This window comes from Cygnus olor, chromosome 4, assembly GCF_009769625.2.
Source record: "Cygnus olor isolate bCygOlo1 chromosome 4, bCygOlo1.pri.v2, whole genome shotgun sequence".
NCBI classification, from domain to species: Eukaryota; Metazoa; Chordata; class Aves; order Anseriformes; family Anatidae; genus Cygnus; species Cygnus olor.
Genome location: NC_049172.1, coordinates 44,722,042 through 44,740,748, shown reverse-complemented (window position 1 = coordinate 44,740,748; position 18,707 = coordinate 44,722,042). Strand labels below are relative to the sequence as shown.

The 18,707-nt window shown below is 43.5% G+C and overlaps 2 protein-coding genes across 2 annotated transcripts; one reads left to right on the top strand and one right to left on the bottom strand.

Moving 5' to 3' along the window:
* Positions 1 to 10,576: 10,576 nt before the first annotated feature.
* RPL7L1 (ribosomal protein L7 like 1) lies at positions 10,577 to 14,601 on the top strand. Its single transcript, XM_040555940.1, has 7 exons — positions 10,577 to 10,688; positions 10,825 to 10,933; positions 12,324 to 12,487; positions 12,667 to 12,804; positions 13,060 to 13,169; positions 13,392 to 13,604; positions 13,848 to 14,601. The coding sequence occupies exons 1-6, from the start codon at positions 10,651 to 10,653 to the stop codon at positions 13,598 to 13,600; spliced, it is 768 nt and encodes a 255-aa protein (XP_040411874.1). The 5' UTR covers positions 10,577 to 10,650; the 3' UTR covers positions 13,601 to 13,604; positions 13,848 to 14,601.
* A 739-nt stretch (positions 14,602 to 15,340) lies between these two features.
* MAD2L1 (mitotic arrest deficient 2 like 1) lies at positions 15,341 to 18,152 on the bottom strand. The gene is made up of 5 exons (XM_040555941.1): positions 18,007 to 18,152; positions 17,665 to 17,811; positions 17,466 to 17,586; positions 16,914 to 17,017; positions 15,341 to 16,132 (listed from the first exon to the last, which is right to left on the bottom strand). The coding sequence occupies exons 1-5, from the start codon at positions 18,080 to 18,082 to the stop codon at positions 15,960 to 15,962; spliced, it is 621 nt and encodes a 206-aa protein (XP_040411875.1). The 5' UTR covers positions 18,083 to 18,152; the 3' UTR covers positions 15,341 to 15,959.
* Positions 18,153 to 18,707: the final 555 nt, after the last annotated feature.

The window sequence follows — 18,707 nt, the reverse complement described above, 5'->3', positions numbered from 1 at the left end:
TGAAATGCTGCTACATTTTTATTTACTGTTTTTATTTTTTAAAGCATATATTTGAACTCTTGTAGTGAAAACTTTCAGCTCAGTTACTGTTATCCAGGTACTGAAGAATTCAGCTTCGGTAAGGAGCTAAAATCCCACCCATAAAAGGTTGTGGTTTTCATGAAGAGAAGCCTGCAACCGTCTCCTCCCTCCCCTCACTCCAGCCACACATCAGCAGCTTGGAGAGGCTGGGACACAGCTCCTTCCTTAGGGTAAAACCGTTTCCTTCGGGCTCTGTGTTTCATATCTGGCATATCCTGGTCAAGTACAAATGCTCTGTCTCTTTATCTTGACTAGGCAGTTGTCTCAAATAATTGTAGGCAAAATAAAATGTTCCAACCAAATCTTTCCCTGCATAAATTAACAGGGAAAAAAGTGAGAGGATCTTTATAGCCCTATTGCCATGCACCGTTACAACACTCAGAATCTCAGCTTCATTTAGAGCTCAATAGTACAGTCTGCAAACTAGTAAAACTATTCTGCTGTGATTTTACATAAATTAATGAAAATCATTTCCCATTTATACAGATTTAATTTTCTTCAGATTTATTCTTCTGTTTGAAACAACAGCTCCCTCCCCTAGTCTCCACAAGTGGACTTGTTAAAGGATTTCTTGCATAAGAAATAACTTGGCCCAGGATAACTTGGCCCATGAAGGAAGAATAATTAAATGTGTGTTTTATTTTGTTTTGTTTTGTTGATAGAAATAATTCTCTAGCACTACCACCCTTGTATCAGAATCATTGACATTTAGGACAGAAATTACATCTGGGTACACAAAGCATTTCCTATGAAGTTGTCTGCATTGAAATGACAAACCTCCTAATTAGCTACTCCATTCCATCCCTTTCTGTGGTTCCCCAGTCTGCAGTATTTTTATGAATAGCTCATGCTGTGGTGTACTTATGAACATGCTTCCACTACCTAAATGGCATAATTAGTTGCATTTTATCTTGAAGGTTCAATTAAAAAGTAATCTAGTAGGAGGCAGGATTTCCAATTACTGAGTGTGGAAAAGACAGCTATTCTGCTCTCATTGTCTTTCATCTCAAGCATAATTCAATCTGTCTTCTTTGTCACAAATAAAATACAGCTTTTCATCCCTGTGGAGGTAGGAGAGGTCATAGAGACCTGTGGAGACCATCTAGAATGATGTCTGGTTTTGCCCCCCTTTTTCTTTAAAGGTACAATTAAATTCATAGTACACACTACTCTCTGGTGTGGTTAGTCGAGACAGAAAACAAAATTATTTTCATCACCGTTTATTGTAATTGAAAAACATTAATTTTTCTATTTCAGGTTCATTAATCAAGCCTTTACAAATACATTAGAGCAAAATTAAATTACTTTACATTTCATTTCTTGCAAGTGTTTCACTTCAGAAACTTGTAAATAGGTACCACCACTCTCAGAAAATGTCAGAACTTTTTGATAGATGTAAATCTCTAATAACACAGAAGCTCTTAAAACTCCAGACATAATTTCCATGGACAATAACTGAGAACAGTGTGAGTGGTTTATTAGTAGTCTGCTTTTCTTCTAGTGAAGTATTCACAGTAGTTTCTATAAAATCAAGCTTTCTAAGTTGGAATATTTTCCAACACTTGAAAATGAATCGCACTAAAGGTAGAAAAGAAATCACTGCAGTAGTTATTACTCAGCTGGGGGAGTGCTAGAGGACTTGGTCTTGCAAACGTGGGAGAATCCCCACTTTAAGAAGTATTTGAAAACTGCCAAGTTGTTGCTTCTCACACAGGAGGCAGTGTGAAGAAGGCAATGAAACCACAGCTGAAGGAGCAGACTGAGCCACGATCTCGTGGCTCAGACCTACCAAGCGCAGTGTTGCCTCTTGAGAGATGCAGCGTTCCTGTCTCCCGCAGGCAGTCCGTTGTGGTCCAGCCTGGAAAATATCCCGGAATGGGAGCTCCAAAGCCAGCTGCGGGGCTATGGGAAGCAGGGGGATTTCTCACAGAAATAGGTGCTTGCAAGACGGGGTTGCTAGTTATACCACAACGAGGGGGGCAAGCAACTGGATTTTGCTGTGACGGCTGTGTTATTGTTTATCACTCTGTCATAGTCAATGGAGACTTATTTTATTTACGTACTTACTTGAATCTATTTGCATACCACACAATATTTAGAAAGTAGCGTTTTAAATAATACTGAGTTCTGGCTGATCCTATTTCCTTTGAAATCGGTGAAAACCTCAAAACAATGCTAAAATATTTTGAAAGCTTTTTATAAACTGATTATAAATATATAGACTCCTTTTGCGTCAAATGTGTGCTCATGTATCAGGAGACCATACCTGGAGTGAAATTCTCAAAAATCCTGTGGCTGCATCTTGGACTTCCCGTGGATGCAGATGCAGTGAACTCTGTTACATGTGGGGTTTATCAGGCAGTGTATATCTTATGGCCAGGATGGATTCAAACACCAGTATTTTTCCATAAAGCTATCTGCAATTTGATATGGTGGTGCAGGTGCAGTTTTTCAACAAATTGTAAGGTCACAAAATAGACTTCTGAGGGGTTTATTGTAAAGTCTTCAGAAAGCCAAAGAAAGCAAATGCCTTCAGTGAAAAGACAAGGGCAGAAATCTGAAGCGTGAAGCATTTCCTTTCAACGTGTGCAAAATGCAGAAATGCCAGATTCTCTTTTCCTGAAAAATGCTGTTATTTTTTCATTAGAAAGTCATACTCTATTTACAAAATGTTGGAAATGAAAGGAATAAGCATCTGAGTTAAATTTCTTGAAGGAAACAAGATAAAATATTTGGAATAGGTAAATAGTTTTTAATTCTTGACTTTATGACTTAGGTCCACTGTATGGAATTGTTTTTCCCCACATTTTTTTTTCCAGGGAGACGCAAACCACAAAACATATGTTTTTAGACCTTTTAATTTGACATATTAGGCAGCCATTAGCTGCCAAATAGTCACCAATACTAGTCCCATTCATGTCTCTTCATTATACCCAGACTACTCTCCTTGAGGAGTATTTGCAGGATTTCTGTCAGAAATGCTGTTGTTAAGGAACCCTGTTATTAAAATAAAAAAAGCATGTATGCACAATTTTCACAACAATATTTTTATTAAATATTAGTCTATCTCCATGTGATTGTTACTTTCATGAAAGAAAGTCCTAGACCACACGGCTTTTTTCTCTGTTAAACATTGGTTTTAGTGTGCATATAGAGCAGTTCCTGGGCCTCTTTCCAAATCATATAAACTTTTTCCTTAAAAGATCTGAAAATGGGCATAATTTAAGATCACAAGGTATTTCCCCCATTAAAATGTTCCCCAGATTAGATCACGATCTGGCAAAATAAACAGAATTTAATTTGTTGGCTCTTTTTACAGAGAATTCATTACAGGCAGGTTTCAGATTGGGACATGGTTCACTGGCAAGAGTGATAGACTTCAAACGCTGTTCGTTTTTTTTGTTCTGAGACAGCACATATTGTCTGTAGAGGTTTTGTGGGATTCAAAATGAATTTAATGGAGCTTTATGCTCTCCTGTCAATGTCAGAAGATAAAATAAGGCAAGAAGTTTTATGGACAAGATGCTTCACCTCCTGCCTCTGCTCCTGGAATCCATGCCCCGTGTTGTTACCCACAGCTTGTTTCCTTTCCCGACCGACCTCTCTGAAATGCAGGCACTGATTCTGCGGCCAGGTCAGTATCATCCCTCCTTTTATCCCACATGACAGATTTTGTCCCAGGAGCCCTAACTGTGTGCATGCTAAAGTGAGTACGTTTTTGACATACTCATCTCTTAACTACATTTCCGTACTTATATTTTACCATGTTTACTTTTGTTTACACAGTTTCACACATTTTACACATTTTTGTACATATTTTTTGCACTCAACTAGCAACATGTTTGTTACTTTTTTTTTTCAAGCTGTATATGTTGCATTTTCAAACAGTTGAATACTTGTTTCACAGACGTTGTCTTGCTTTATATTTATAGAGTTAAATGGCTTAGATAGAGTTATGGAAACATGGCAGTGCAATATATTGCTATTACCTAAAAAATAGTAATATCCTTTATTCTGTGGCAGTTACTATTCCTATTAACTATCCGCTCATTGTAGAAATATTAAGAAAATCTGTAACACAAGAAGCATAGCACTATCTAAACAGAAGCATAGTAAGTATAAAGAAAGGGCTGGAAATTTCTGTTGCAGTAACCATGTCATAACAAATTCTTTTGGGGACATAAACTGTTGTCTAGGATTAAAAATTTAGAAATTTAGAGTCTACAAATGCCATCATTCATACTTGAAGAAAATAAATAATCCAGTAAAACAGATGACTAGAACTTTTGGTGCAAGTTATTCCTTCTATGGCTGTGTACAGTTCACCACTAGTGCATCCAAAAACAATGGTCTGTACCCCAAATAGCAAACATCTCCATTAATGGAAAGAGAGGAACACTCGGATACCTCCAGAAAGCTAAGCTTTTGGCATGATGAAAATGAAGATTTAAGTTGTGGCTGAAGTCCACACAATTTATTTCTACTGCAGGGAGGAAATAGTCTTAAATATTTAATCCAAAGAAGAGTTTTGGATTCTTTTTGGATTCTTCTCCTTTAGGAGAAGAGGACTACATTGACACAACAACAAAACAGAACAACATCATCTACTTTTCTGAGACTTATACCTATTAACTTCAGTTTGCTATTTTTGTATTTTCTAATGCCTAGGTCGAAGCAAGACCTCACTTTCTGAGAGATGCTATTTTAAAAAAAATTCTTCCTTTCCAGGGTGCTCCCTATGGAAAGATATCTGCAGCCTTTTGATTTTGGTCTCAAAGTCAAGCTTTCAAACACAGCCTCCTCAAAACAGCATAAAAGACTTGCTGCAGCTTTGTGTCCATGAATGAGGTAATAAAAATGAACATTAAAATATGTGACACAAAATATCAGCCTAAAGTATCACGATAAAATGAAAGCTGGCAAGACACTTCACTCAAGAGAGGGAACCAGATCATGTAAGGACTGCAGGGGGCGAAAGAGAGATCTGCCTTTGTTTGCTTTTATTTGCTCTAATGGAGTCCCAAGTATAACGAAGGGATGTGCTCTTGGGCAGCTCTGCAGCACCTATGTGAATTGTAGAAGCACTGTGAAGAGATTCAAGCCAAGGTAGGCAGAAACCATGAAATATGTTTGTGAGTGTTCTGCAGCAGCATTCCAAAATGGACCAGTGTGATTAGAGCAGGGACACTTAGTCATGTGTAAAATATTCCAAGTTTTACCTATAAAGGCAAGCAGCTCAGACAAAGCAAGGCCATCTGAGAGCTGCTCTTTTCAAAAATTCTTCCCTTCCAGGGAGCTCCTTCTGGAAAGATATAGGCAGCCTCTTGATTTTGATCTTCCCAGTCAACCTTTCAAACACAGTCTCCTCAAAAACAGCATAGCAGACCTGCCACAGGCGGTAACGTATTAAAAGGTAACATGCTTTGTTAAAAAATACATTGTGAGGATTTTTATATTTTGAAATTAAAGTGGAAGAAGTCTCCATGGGGTACAGAAAAGGGGTTATTTTCTATTCTGCTGATGAAAAGGAAGTCATGTTTTCCTGACTTGCTTTATGGATGATTTATTCTGATATGACACATTCAATTTTGGTCCTTAAAAGCGATGTCTTCTGTCCCCACCCACCCTCCTCAACCCAGCAGGCCTTTTTGAATTACATAAGAACCTAGTTTTCGAAAATAATTTCCTCGGGTGAGTTCTGAGCCTTATCTGAGGTGTGTTGGAGAGATATGGAGAAAACGCACTCACAAAGGACCTTCATCAACAATACTGAGGGGAAGCCACTAGCTGGTTTGTGAAGTCACTGAATAGCAATGACTGTAAGTGGCATAACTAAATATCCATTGTTTTGCTCCAGCCTTTTGAAAATGGTTTTACCTTTCATTCTGAATGACCTGTAAGCAAGGAGGAATCATTTAATCCATCACTGACTGATGGTGACAATCATAAACATGTTGTCATTGGTTTTATCTGTAACAGTTAATGGAAATCTCAAAAAATGTAAGGTCTTGTGAAGAAAAATGAAGACAATAGGGATTTAGAGTGCTGAAAGTCAATTTACAACAGCTTGCTATATAGGAAAGATAATATTTTTTTCTGACTAAGCCTGCAAAGGAGAACATTTGAATAGTCATTCATTAATATACTGTAACTATTAGTTAATGTTTAACAAGTCAGCCTGGGTATGCTGCTATGCTGTGTGACATTTCATAGCAACAGCACTTGAAATATTTATTTACTTATTGTTTCCTTTCCATAAATAATGAAATACCCAAGATCCTATTTGCATTTCCCTTGTTAAACAAAACACACTCGTGCGTAGATTTAAACGGGCCACATTTCCCTTTGTGAGCTGCCAGAGACTTCAGCTATTTCTATATAGAGCAGCTTACCCTCATGGCAGAGTGAAATTTATTAATTTGCCTCTATTTTTTAAAAAATAAAACTTTCATATGATCTGTTTCATGTGCTTTCTGTTTCATAATCCAAAAGATTGCGTCAAAGAATAGCTGGTGGGAAGCTGGTTTTACTCGCCAAGTGGTGTGCTCTTTGCAGAGCAAGTACCTGAGCAGGTGCCAGAATGTGGGCTCCCGTTTCTAAATACAGATATTTGGGTATTAAGTGTCAAAAGAGAAGTGGCCTAATTTACAATGTTGTAAAGGTTTGCAGCTTTATTGAGGTGAAGCAGTTAAATTTTGACATCCCTGAGATTTTTAGTGAAGGGCTCTGATTCTCAGCTATATAGCTGAAGAGTTAACAGTGGCTGGTATAAATCAAATGATTACAGATGCAATTAAAGCAACAAGTCCAGCATGCAGGCATGCAACACGCTTCTACCCTCCATGGCAAAGAGGAGGCTGCAGAACACAAATACCACCTCATCAGATGCAACATCTCCCCTCCGTGAGGCTATGGCACCATCTGCGGGTGAGATTACTGTCCAAACCATTTGCCACAGTTCCCCCTTCTCTCGAATAAGGATTTGAAAACAAACAAACAAACAAACAAACAAAAACACCACCACAAAAAAAAAAAACACACATAAAAGCATTGGTATGTTTTTGGTTCCAGCCGTTTGCCAGCTATGCCGGTCTGTCTGCTCAAGCCCTGCATTCATCTGTGCTTTCCTGTCATTCAGCTGAGGACGTTCAGTGCGATGTGAAGAGCTGGATCAGGCTGCTCTCCTCAGTCCTGCTCTCCACCTTCACACATGATATGCACACTCCAGATGCTGCCTCAGGCTTGCTTCCCCCATCTCCTTAGCCCAGTGCTCTGGTTCATCACAGTTCCCCCTTCCAGAGTGCATCCTTGGGTCCAGCCCCAAATCCAGCAACATTACACATAAATCCTGACTGTGTTTCTATAATCTTGAAAGTTCCTACAGGTTCAGTGCAATAGTCCTTTAATATTTCTGTTTTGCTACTTCTATTTTTTCATATTTTTCTTTCCACAGGATTATCACAAGCCAACTTGCAGTAAATACAGTGACAAAATCTCTCAGGTCTGGGGGTAACAACTCCACTTCCTCCCTCCTTTCTTTTCTTCTTTTTATACCATGTGTTGGAAGTGTTATCCAGGAAGACATCTGTGCTACAATTACTTTAACATTTGGATATGTTGCATCAGTAACCTCTGTTTTGTCTGGATAAGTTTTCCCTGTGCTTGGGCTCTTTCCTCTTCAGAGCTTTGGCTCCATGTTTGATGTAAACGTCACCTTACCTGGGGCTGGCAGGACACAGTTGCTCTCATTTGACACTTGGAGGGCACAGAGGGTGGTTGTACCTGTACTGCCCTGGCTTGGTTGGGCAGCCCTTTCTGACTGGGACAGGCACTCTGGCTGGTGCTGGGAGTTAACTAACACATGAATGTAAAAGGACAGTGAAGTGAACATTTTAACTCAGAGAATAGTTACATTCTAGTGAAATTTGTAAAGGTTCCATCAGCAGCCATTTGAAATATGTATTTTTACTGTTAGAGAGACAGTACCATTCAGACATGCATTTGGGAACCCAGTTTGTCTGGGTCTGGCAGTGAAAGTTGGTGATCTTTCTGCCTGGCAACATACTCTGGGATACCTATATTCCCTAATGTGCTTCCTTCTCAGGAACACATGAAAACTGACCTGATGATTTCCCTAGGTTTTCAGAAATTTTCTCAGCTGGCCCAAGCAAACTCCACGAAATTAGTACAATAAAGCTCAGTGCAGGACCCCGTGAGCAAGAAGGCAATCTTTATTTCTAAATTTCCTGGTGAGTTGATTAATCCCCTCTGGCTACCCATGCATGTCCCTCCCACCACAACCCCATGCAACCTGTCTCCAGCAGGAGCCCTTGGCATGGATGGAGTATGGGTGATGGCGCTGGGTGGGGGGATGCTGCCTGCAGCATCCCGTCACCTTGGTGCTGCCTTGGCTGGGGCAAACACACAGAGCCCCCCGGCACTGTGGGGAGCTGGTGGTGGCAGCAGGGTGGCCATGGGCAAGGGTCCCTCTGTGCAGTGGGAGACACAGGGCAGGAGTGGTGTCGGTGCTGCCTGGGGCCACAGCAGAGATGTGGTGAGGCAGACCAGCAGGTCCTGCATGGGGGTGGAGGGAGACAGGAGAACTGGGGGAGGGCCAAGGGAAATTGGGAGGAGGGGATAAAGAGGGACCAGAGGGGACCCCCTGCTATGTCCAGTGGCTTCCCAGCTGGGGAGGTCCCTTCTACTCTTACAGAGGAATGAGGGGACTGTGCTGGACCCCCTCCAGTCTTGCCTCTGCTGCGTTTGTAGTCCCAGCAGAGGAGCTCTGTAAAGAGAGCACACTGCCACTGGCTGTCAGCACCAGAGATACCCAACCAACTCCACAGGTGGACTCCCAAACCTTTCCTAAATTTGAAATGATGTTGAGCAGTATTTACTGGTATAGGCTAATATAACATTCAGACTTACTACGTGCAGCCAGGGACAGATGTTCTTTAATGTCCTAAGTGAGTTTTAGTGGATATCAAAAGACAACACAGCTTTGCACACCTCTTCAAGATCACACTGTGTTTATTCTCGAGAAATACTATTTTTGGGTCAAGTTACATTGATATGATATAGCAACACACTTATGTGTGTTGCTGAGACAGATTCAAATAGTGGAAAATGGTAGAGGTGTTAATAGACCTGTTAGGTATAAATTCCTCTTGTAATCTGTCTCTTACACAACAGGAAGTATCAGCAAAGGTGATGCGAAGACGTTAAGAGGTAGGGACAGCTCTGAGAAGAAAAATCTTGTATTTCAGTCAAGGAAAGTGATTGTCCTGCTCTACTCTGTGCTGGTGCAGTCTCACCTCAGGTACTGTGTGCAGTTCTGGGCACCACAGTACAAAAAGGACGTGAAACTATTGGAGAGTGTCCAGAGAAGGACTACAAAGATGGTGAAGGGCCTAGAGGGGAAGACATATGAGGAGCGGTTGAGGTCACTTGGCCTGTTCAGCCTGGAAAAGAGGAGGCTGAGGGGAGACCTCATTGTGGCCTACAGCTTCCTCACGAGGGGGAGTGGAGGGGCAGGTGCCGATCTCTTTAGTGACCAGTGATAGGACCCGAGGGAATGGTGTCAAGCTGTGACAGGGGAGGTTTAGGCTTGATGTCAGGAAAAGGTTCTTCACTGAGAGGGTTGTCGCACACTGGAACAGGCTCCCCAGGGACGTAGTCATGGCACCAAGCCTGTTGGAGTTTAAGAAGCGTTTGGACTGTGATCAGTCATATGGTCTGAGTTTTTGGGTAGACCTGTGTGGTGCCAGGAGGTGGACTCAATGATCCTTGTGGGTCCCTTCCAACTCGGAATATTCTGTCATTCTATGATTCTGTGCTTTGTCCTGCCTCCGCAACCTCTCCAGACTACAGTTTGCAATGCAACTCCCCATTCCCTGTCCCTACACCTCCTCCTCACACCGCCCCTACTGCCCCAGAGGTGTGATTGTCTCTTCCTACTGCACAGGGCCATGGCCATGTTTGAGACCCTTCCCTCAAATGTGGCTGTGCCCAGCTGCTGGCCTGCGCGTCAGGTGTGCTGTGTGGCCCCCGAGTCCTTGCTTGGGCCTACATCCTCCTTCAGGCAGGACTTGCTGTTCGGGGGTGGGAATGGCTTCACTTGGAAGCCACCGGGAAGGGAGAGAAATGGTCTCATTCCTCCTGCTGAGGCCATGTGTGGTATTGGGGTGACAGGCAGAAAGGAAAGATCTTTTGGAAAGGCATTTTGTCTGTCACAGCCTCCTGACATGGTGATGCTGCTCTTGCACTGGGACGGACACGTCAAAGCCTGAGGTCCATGCCCAGCCACTGTGGCAGCCATTTGACGCCCGGTAGGTGCTGGGGGATGACTTCTTCCCTTCCCAGTCCTCGTGCCCCTCGAAGTGCGGCAGCGTCCCATTTCAACACAGTCAGTGCTCGGGACTGCCCTTCCATGGCTTAACTTTTAGGTTCCGAAACAACCGCCATCTGGCTGTTATCCCTTCAGGGCGCGGACAGCCCCGAGCCGCTCCCCGTGCCCCGAGCCGGCGGCCATCCCGCCCCCCGGCGGCCATCACACGCCCCGCCCGGTGCATGCGCGGCGGCGGCGGCGGCAAGATGGCGGACGGCGAGTGAGTGCCGCGGGGCGGGGGGGGCCGCGCATCGGCCGCCATCGGCGGGCAGCGGGCGGCGTGGGGCCGGGGGGCGGCCGGGAGGGCGGCGGTGTGTGCCCGGCGGTGTGTGTGACCGGCTGCTTATGCCCCGCAGGCCGAAGCGGCGGATCCCGCTGGTGCCGGAGAACCTGCTGAAGAAGAGGAAGGCGTACCAGGCCATCAAGGCCACCCAGGCCAAGGAGGCGCTCCTCAACAAGCGGAAGGTGGGGGCCGGGGCCGCAGGGGGAGAGCGCAGCCGAGCCAGCCGAGCGGGGAGCGGGGCGCCGTGTTAGCGGTGGCTGTGCTGCCTGGAAGCGGTCAGCTCTGCGTTATGAGCCTCCCCGGGGACCGTGCGCATCCCTGGGAGTGCGGTTAGTTAGCTGTACGTAGGTCGTTTCCTGGACGTAGTTAAACAGAGCCCCACGGTGAGGCCTTTTTCCACGCACGGGGTGACAAGTGCCACTGATGCGGGGAATCATTGTGCCCTGTGAGCTATCTCCCGATGTGTGGAGCACGGCAAAGCTTCCAGAGCTTGGGACCCGCTCTGCTGTGTCTCAGCTAAAACAGCCCGGGCCTTCCTTGGGAATGGCTTAAGGCTTTCCTTGGGAATCTACTTTTATGGTGTTTATAGGATTACGTGTAAAACTTCTGTTCTTTGCTACCTACTGTGTATATTTTGTTACATATGTGAAAGGCCTGCTGTATTCCCAGAGTGAAAGTGGAAACCAAACTAATAATGTTCAATAGCCCCCTTTCAAGATTCTCATTTGAAAAAGGACCCTAATGATGGGTCTGATCAAGTCTCTGCCTGCTTTGAAAATCTGAACTAATTTCACAGGTGATTTCCGATATGAAATAAAACTAAGGACACACAACACTATACTCTTTAATTCAAAAGTGTATAATATATTTTAGATATATTATTGGCTAAATTCATTAGGTAAATGCCAAGTACATGCCTTCCTCATATGAGGAAGTGCTGTGATTTAGGTGGATGTACTCGATCCTGAACTAAGCATAGGCATTTAAACATCTTTTGAATTAAATATGTTTTCCCTCCTCTCATAATTCTGAAAAGATTTTTTTTGCAAGTGAGCTGGGCTTTCTGTGTTTAAATTAGTAATACTCAACTGAATGCTTCTTTCTCCTTCCTTGCATGTATACCTTTATAGAAAAGGAATTAAAAGTTAATTTCTTTTGGATGGTTACTTTGACTCACAGTGGACTATTACTTTATCATCTGTTTTACCCAGACACGTGTTTCTGGCTTTCCAGGTGACTAATTGAGCTGTGTATGTGGCTGTGTCCATTTAATTTCTCCTATGCTTGGAAGCATTCTGGGTCTTGCTCTTTCTTACTCCTAACTTATTTTCTTCTGTGGCAAAACTCCCATGTTCACCGGAAGCTATAGCTATCTGCTTGAAGTTTATAACTTTGCATGTTGTTCCTCAATTCTGTATCATTTGGGCTTGGATTTTCAAATCTATTTTCTTCTTACTGCCTCCAAAAATGAAAGAGCATAGTTCATGAAGTTCTGAATTTCATCTGACCTTTGAGATGCTAGCTTCAAAGATTGTTGGGAAGGGTAATCATTTCTTATCCTTTTGTCTTTAGCACCAGAAGGGGAAACAAATCCAGTTTAAGCGCCTTGAAACTTTTCTTCGAGATTCATGGCGCAAACACCGAGACGAGGTCCGGCTGAGGCGCATGGAGCAGAAACCTGGACAGGTGGCTGTGCCTAAGGAGCACAAACTAGCCTTTGTTGTGCGGATTACAGAGTAAGAAGTCTTTGTTACTCCTTATCTTTATTATTGCTACTGTTTGTAACTGTCTCATCCTTCCTAAGCAAAGGAAGTGTGATCAAGCCAGACAGGTCTCTATGCAAGTAACCTGAGGCCATTTGGTGCTGTATTAAAGAAATATGGTAACTATTAGTATATATTTTTTTTCAATTCAGGATTAGGGGAGTGAGTTTGAGGGTAAGGAGAGTGATCGAGTTGCTGCGGCTGAGAAAAATTTTCAGTGGAACATTTGTTAAACTGTCTCCATTAACGCTGAAGATGCTGCGGATTGTGGAACCTTACGTGGCATGGGGGTAAGTACTATTCGCATGATTTCATAGCAGATTGTGTGTAAGCATCACATCTTTCTAATTTTTCATGTGCTGTCACAAATCTATAGCTAGCTGGTCCAGTAGTGGTCTTTGGCAACTTTACATTTAAATCTTGTTCTTTTTCATCTTTGTAAACATATATTGGTTACTTTCCTACTTAAGTACAAAGAATTAGAATGGGACTTTCCGCTGCATCGTATCTCTCCACTATGGAATCTGATTTCTGTTTTTGTACAGATATCCTAACCTGAAGTCTGTACGAGAGCTTATCCTGAAACGGGGCCAAGCAAATGTTAACAAGAAGAAGGTACCTCTGACAGACAATATGCTGATAGAGGAACATTTAGGTGAGGAAGAAGACAAGAAAATGAAGTGAATCAAGGGAAGAGGGGGGTGCTCAGAGTTTGCGTTCTGACCTGAGGGAAGGGAGAGAAATCCTGCGAGACTTGTATGTGGAGGACTGCAGTCCTTGGATAATGCGAATAAAGATAATACCACACACATGAGATGTGCCTCTGTGGGTGTGGTATGTGTGTTTGTTCATTTTATTTTCTTTTTTTTCCTTGCAGGGAACTTTGGTATTATTTGCCTGGAAGACCTTATTCATGAAATCTATTCAGCTGGGAGGTATTTCAGAAATGTCACAGAGTTTCTGTGGCCTTTCCATCTGTCAGTGGCCCGCCATGCTGCACGTAATAAAGTGGGTTTCCTCAAGGAAATGGGTAAGCCTGGCTGCAGAGGTGAAGGAATCAACCAGCTTATACGTCAGCTGAACTAGACAGGTGAGGAATGCCTGTAGTCTAACTTCTAAATCCTATGTTACCCTTTATCTGTCTTCCTAAGAATAACTGTACTGTCACCAGGTCACTCTACGAAAGTGACTGTCAAGGTCAAATAGTGAAGATTGGGGGTCACCTTAGGTATTGGCAAATCCTGATGGATTCCTCCATAAAGACTTGACTACTGGGAGATTTCATTAGTGACTAAAGTGACTGTTAATTTTATTTTTCTGTCTTGTTCTGCAGGGTCTTTGTGAAAACATCAGGATTTAGAACCTGTTCCTCTTCACATGTAATTTTCACAGACCTTGGCTGTCTACAGTGATATACTACATCTTTTGACTCTTGCTGCCTCTTAAAAAATAAACATAGATGATGATGGAGATACATTTTGGGCTGGTCCTTCTTGAGGAAGAAGAGAAACTGTATTTGGTGCAAGAAAAAAGTGACTTGAACTTCCTGGAGCAATATGACTGTGCTATCTGTAAAAGAAGGTGTTTTTAAATTTATTTTTTTTATATTCCCTACTGCTGGCTCTGTAGCAATTATGCCCTGAATAACACCTTTAGTATAAAGCATGGGTTGTCACTTCCTGATATAAACTTGTTACAAGTGACTTGCACCAAGTGCTTTCGTCCAGTCCTCCCCAAGGGAAGAAGTGCTTGAAATTGTTCTCGCTGTTGAAGTGCACCTCCTTGTAGGTGTAGATGGGTAGTGCAGTCAGCTGGTTGTTGCTGACAGGCAGAGGAAAACACTAGCTTTACTCCTCTGTTACCACAGGGAACAGTGTAACACTTCTTGAAGCAGCTAGATTGTATTTATTTAAAAATCCATGATTTTGTCCTGCTGATTTACAAAACGTCTTTGCAGCTGTGCTAGATAGGGACTGCTGGAGATAAATATTCTCTGGTAGGAAAGCCTGTTATGCATACTTCACAGCTGTATTACAAAACTATTCAATATTTTTTAAATAAACTCTTAAAATGATATTGTTATACCACTCATGCTCTGATTGATTTATAACTGCTTAAGTGGGTAAGTAAGTAACTCAGCTGTGGCTATTGGGAGTTCTGAAAATATGCCATGGACAAAGAGAGAGCTCTGTGATTACTCAGTAACCATCCCTGTTAAACATGCTTCCCAACTTGCAAGAGGCTTACCTTACTTTCAGAAAAACAGTGGACGTACTTCGAATCTTCTAGATGGATGTTAATACTCTGGCTGAAATGAATACAATAGTTCAGCTGGAGGAGACCTTCCCAGATCATGTAGTCCAACTGCCTGACCTGTTTGGGACTAACCAAAAGTTAAAGCACATAATTGAGGGCACTGTCCAGACAGCTCTTGAACACTTACAGGTGTGGGAAATTTGGTGAATACATGCTCTCTAGAAATTTGGTGAAGACAAATTAAGGGTACAAAAGGTTTTTATCAACATTAGAGTAAGTTAGGGATATTGAAACATGAAGGATATATGAACAAATCTGGAAGGCAACACTACTTAACCATTAGGTGCTGTGGCATACAGCTACTTGAAGACTCAAGTAGAGGGAAACTATAAATAATGGATTTCATACTGACTACATAGCACTTGTTCTGTGACTCAGGAAAGGGGTAAGGTACTTGAGGTTTGTGTTTTTCTTTTTTCCAGAAGCAGGTATGCCTTTAGGTTACTGCTTGACAGTTAATAGCTAAAGTTCATAGACACATCTAAATTACAAATTACCACAATGTCTGACTTAAAATTTCAAGTTTTATTCCATAAAACAAGAATACAAACACAGAAAATGTTTGACAGACGTTAAAAAAAAGAAGATACACTGAAGCAGAACAGCACTCCCCAGAACTACAGAGGCCCCCTTTCTAACATACAAGGCTTCATGTATTTCAGCTTTTTCTCATAAACAGCTACTTTCATTGTAAAGAGGTACACATCACTTCAGAATTGGTCTTGATTAGCTTTGGATTATTCCTGGTAATAGGAACATCTTTACGTGAAAGACTGGCATGTCAGGAGCAAGAATTTTAATGTCAGTCTGCTACTAGAATGCAGTTTATACAGGATCTGAATTCTGCCAACTAATCCTAGACTCAAGCATTATTTTCAGTGAATTCTGTACAGCTTAGCACACCATTAGTTTGGTGTGTTCAGTTAAGAAAGGATTTAACTATCATTATGAACACCTTATTTAGGCCTCTTTAAACAATGCCAGCATAGTCTAGTGTTAAACCACATTATCAGACACGCTTTGCCTTTTTTCTGTACCATACTTCAGCAAGAGCAATAGTGTGTTCATAATAGCTGCACTACGAACAGAAACTATACAAGACGACAAGATATGTACAAGAACCCCTGTCTCAGGGAAAGGAATCCTTTTTGTAAGCTACCATACTATTTACTTTGTGGATTGTGGTAGTGAAGGAACGAAGGCGAACCTCTTCTGAATTGGCAATGAATTGTGGTCCTGACTCTTCCCACTTTTCTGGCACAGCCAAATCTTTATCAGTGTAAATCAGCAAGTCAAAGGCACCTGTAAACAAGAGGGAACAAATTAACAGTTATACACACACAGGAAGATGCCATGTTTGAAGTTAGTGACTCTTCTAGAATTTGAGACATGCCAACGATATAAGAAGTTACACTAATACTATTTATGGGGAAAGAGCAGTTAAAGCATGAAAAAAATAGTCCTGGTTAACATTCATATGCACAGCCATTTTACTTTTCTCCTGAAATGAGTATGATGCAATTTTTTGTTTTGAAATGTGTTGAAATACTGTGAACTGGGCTCTACATGGCAGTTACTTCAGATAATCTCAATGCTTAGTATTTGTATGAGTCTGTCCACAGCTGTAGTCATAAAACATTTTAATTATGAAAAATTATGTTCCTCAGAGTATATTTAGTTTCATCAAGATAGTTATGTCACCTTGAACTGTAACTTTTTGACAAAGAGAGCTTCAAGTAGTTTTTGGAGAAAGTCCTGCTAGCACCTTCTAATGAAGTTGTTCCAATTTCTTCAATGAGAGCTACAGCACGGTATGTACATTAGCAATTCTTTTCACTATTGTGCAGGAAGCAGTACGGGACAATCCTTGAGAGTATTTTGTCTGACGCACTGCTTCCATACTGTACATATCTGCAGGAGATGATCTCAGTCTAACAAAACCTAATGCTCTCAAATGCAACGGTATATGACATTTCAAGTAATAATAAGAAAAACGAAAACCAAAAATATTTTCTACGATGGAAAAAGTTGTTCAGGCTTTTTGAAAATGTTTGATTGCTTTAAAGAAGTTGTGAATACTCACAGGCAGTTTCCAACAGAGGCAGAAAAGTTACTGTGGCAGTTATTTGTCTGATAACAGACCGAATTTCATCCTGAATAGCTTTCTGAGATTTTTCTCGGGGTACACTGGAAAAATAGGAAAATTATTAAAAAAGCAAATTTCTACCTAGTATACTAACAGTGTTTTTTAAACACAGTTCTGCTAAGCTGCTGGTGGTTTGTTTGCTGTGATCCTGCAGAGGAGGGGCATTCTTTTAAGCCTTAGGTAAAGAGGCTTGGAACACTGACAGCTTTACTTTATTTTTGCTTGTGAAACTTCACAGTATTTTTAAGGAACGCTAAGGTTTATTTTCAGTCTGGAATGGATGAGAAAGTTTTGGCAGAACAACAGGAGAGAAGCGGTTCTTCAAGCCACATCCGTTACATAGGATTTTAGGTTTGACAGGACACCTTCTGTTCTCTTAGTGAGACAAAGCTGTGGCAGCTGCTCAGAGCAGGCAGAACGGTGCTGACACACACGGCCATCGCCTGGTGCCTGCACCACAGCCAGGCCCAGATGCGCACCGTTACTCACCTCTCGTCCTTGGCAGTTTTGTCGCACTCTATGTCGAACTGCCACCGCTCCAGAACCTCGTTGCTTTCAATGCTGGAGATGACCACCACCAGGCGCTGCACCAGGCACTTGCAGAGCCACTCTGAAAGAAGCAGCCCGGGCAGTTAGCAGCGGCACCAAGCGCAGGCAGCAACCCTGCGCCTCCAGACCCCCCGGGCACCTTTCATCTGTTCCACCACGTTGTTGAGGTAGTTCTTCAGCTCGGGGTCGGTGGTGACCAGCAGGGTGAGCCCGTACTTCTGGACGCGGGTGAAGGTCTCGGGGGGGTAGATGCCCCGCTGGTACAGGATGCTGTTGATCCCATAGGCTGCAGCGCAGTGTGGGGAGAGACGTGAGGCGAGAGACAGGAGGCGACAGACCCCACGCCCACCCCCCACCGGCCGCCATTTCGCGTCGCAGCACGGGGGCGAGCGGGCTGCATTCCTCCCCGTCTTCTTCCTCCCCACTCCTCCTCCTCCTCCTCCACCCCCCACCCCTCCCGCCTGGCCCCGCAGCCCCTTACAGAAGAACTCGGCGACGATCTCGGCGCTGCCCCGCAGGGTGATGCCCTGCTGCTCCCGCACCGCCTGCTTGGCCATGGGGCCGCCCGCCCGCTCCCCGCCGCCCGCTTTCGAATCCCGGCCCCGCCCCTCCCCGCGCAGGCGCGGTGCCGCCGCCGCGCCTCCCCTCCCGCCCCGCGGCTGCAGGGCGCCTGCGTGCGGGGCGGCGGTTGGCGGGCGGCTGTTGTCGTCAGCGCGGTCCCTTCACGGAGGGGGCACTCTTCACCGCCCTCACTAGAAAGGGCTGTCGGGCACGGAATAAAATAGTTCCTTCCAGTTTAAATGTCTCACGAGTTTTGGGTGCTGTGGGGTCGGTGGGGGTCCGATCCGTCCCGTCCCTGCGGCTGGGCTGAGGGAAGGGAGGGTTTGTGGGGCGGAGCGCCGCTGGGTGTCCCCGTGAGGGCGCTCCCCGGGTCGGGAGGGGCAGCGGGTGCCTGGGTTAGGGTGGCCTGAGCTGTATGAGGCACTGAGGGGAAAATAGACTGCTTTGCCGGCACTGCTAAAAGGCAGGCAGGGAGAGACCAAGCAAGGGGGACGAAACAGTCTCCTAGAGTCCAAGCGGTGATTGGTAACTCACAGAGGAGGAGGAATTACCTATATGGTCCTTACGTAGGCTAGGTGCTAAAAGAGTGAGTCAGTAGCGTGGTTGCTTATTTTGTCACAG

Excerpts from the sequence above, each read along its gene's own strand:
- RPL7L1 (XM_040555940.1), top strand. The coding sequence starts at position 10,651 with ATGCGCGGCGGCGGCGGCGGCAAGATGGCGGACGGCGA. Across the intron at positions 10,689-10,824 it reads GGCAAGATGGCGGACGGCGA|GCCGAAGCGGCGGATCCCGC; the intron begins GTGAGTGCCGCG and ends TATGCCCCGCAG. Across the intron at positions 10,934-12,323 it reads CGCTCCTCAACAAGCGGAAG|CACCAGAAGGGGAAACAAAT; the intron begins GTGGGGGCCGGG and ends TTTTGTCTTTAG.
- MAD2L1 (XM_040555941.1), bottom strand. The coding sequence starts at position 18,082 with ATGGCCAAGCAGGCGGTGCGGGAGCAGCAGGGCATCACCCTGCGGGGC. Across the intron at positions 17,812-18,006 it reads GATCGTCGCCGAGTTCTTCT|CCTATGGGATCAACAGCATC; the intron begins GTAAGGGGCTGC and ends ACTGCGCTGCAG. Across the intron at positions 17,587-17,664 it reads CGTGGTGGAACAGATGAAAG|AGTGGCTCTGCAAGTGCCTG; the intron begins GTGCCCGGGGGG and ends TGCTTCTTTCAG.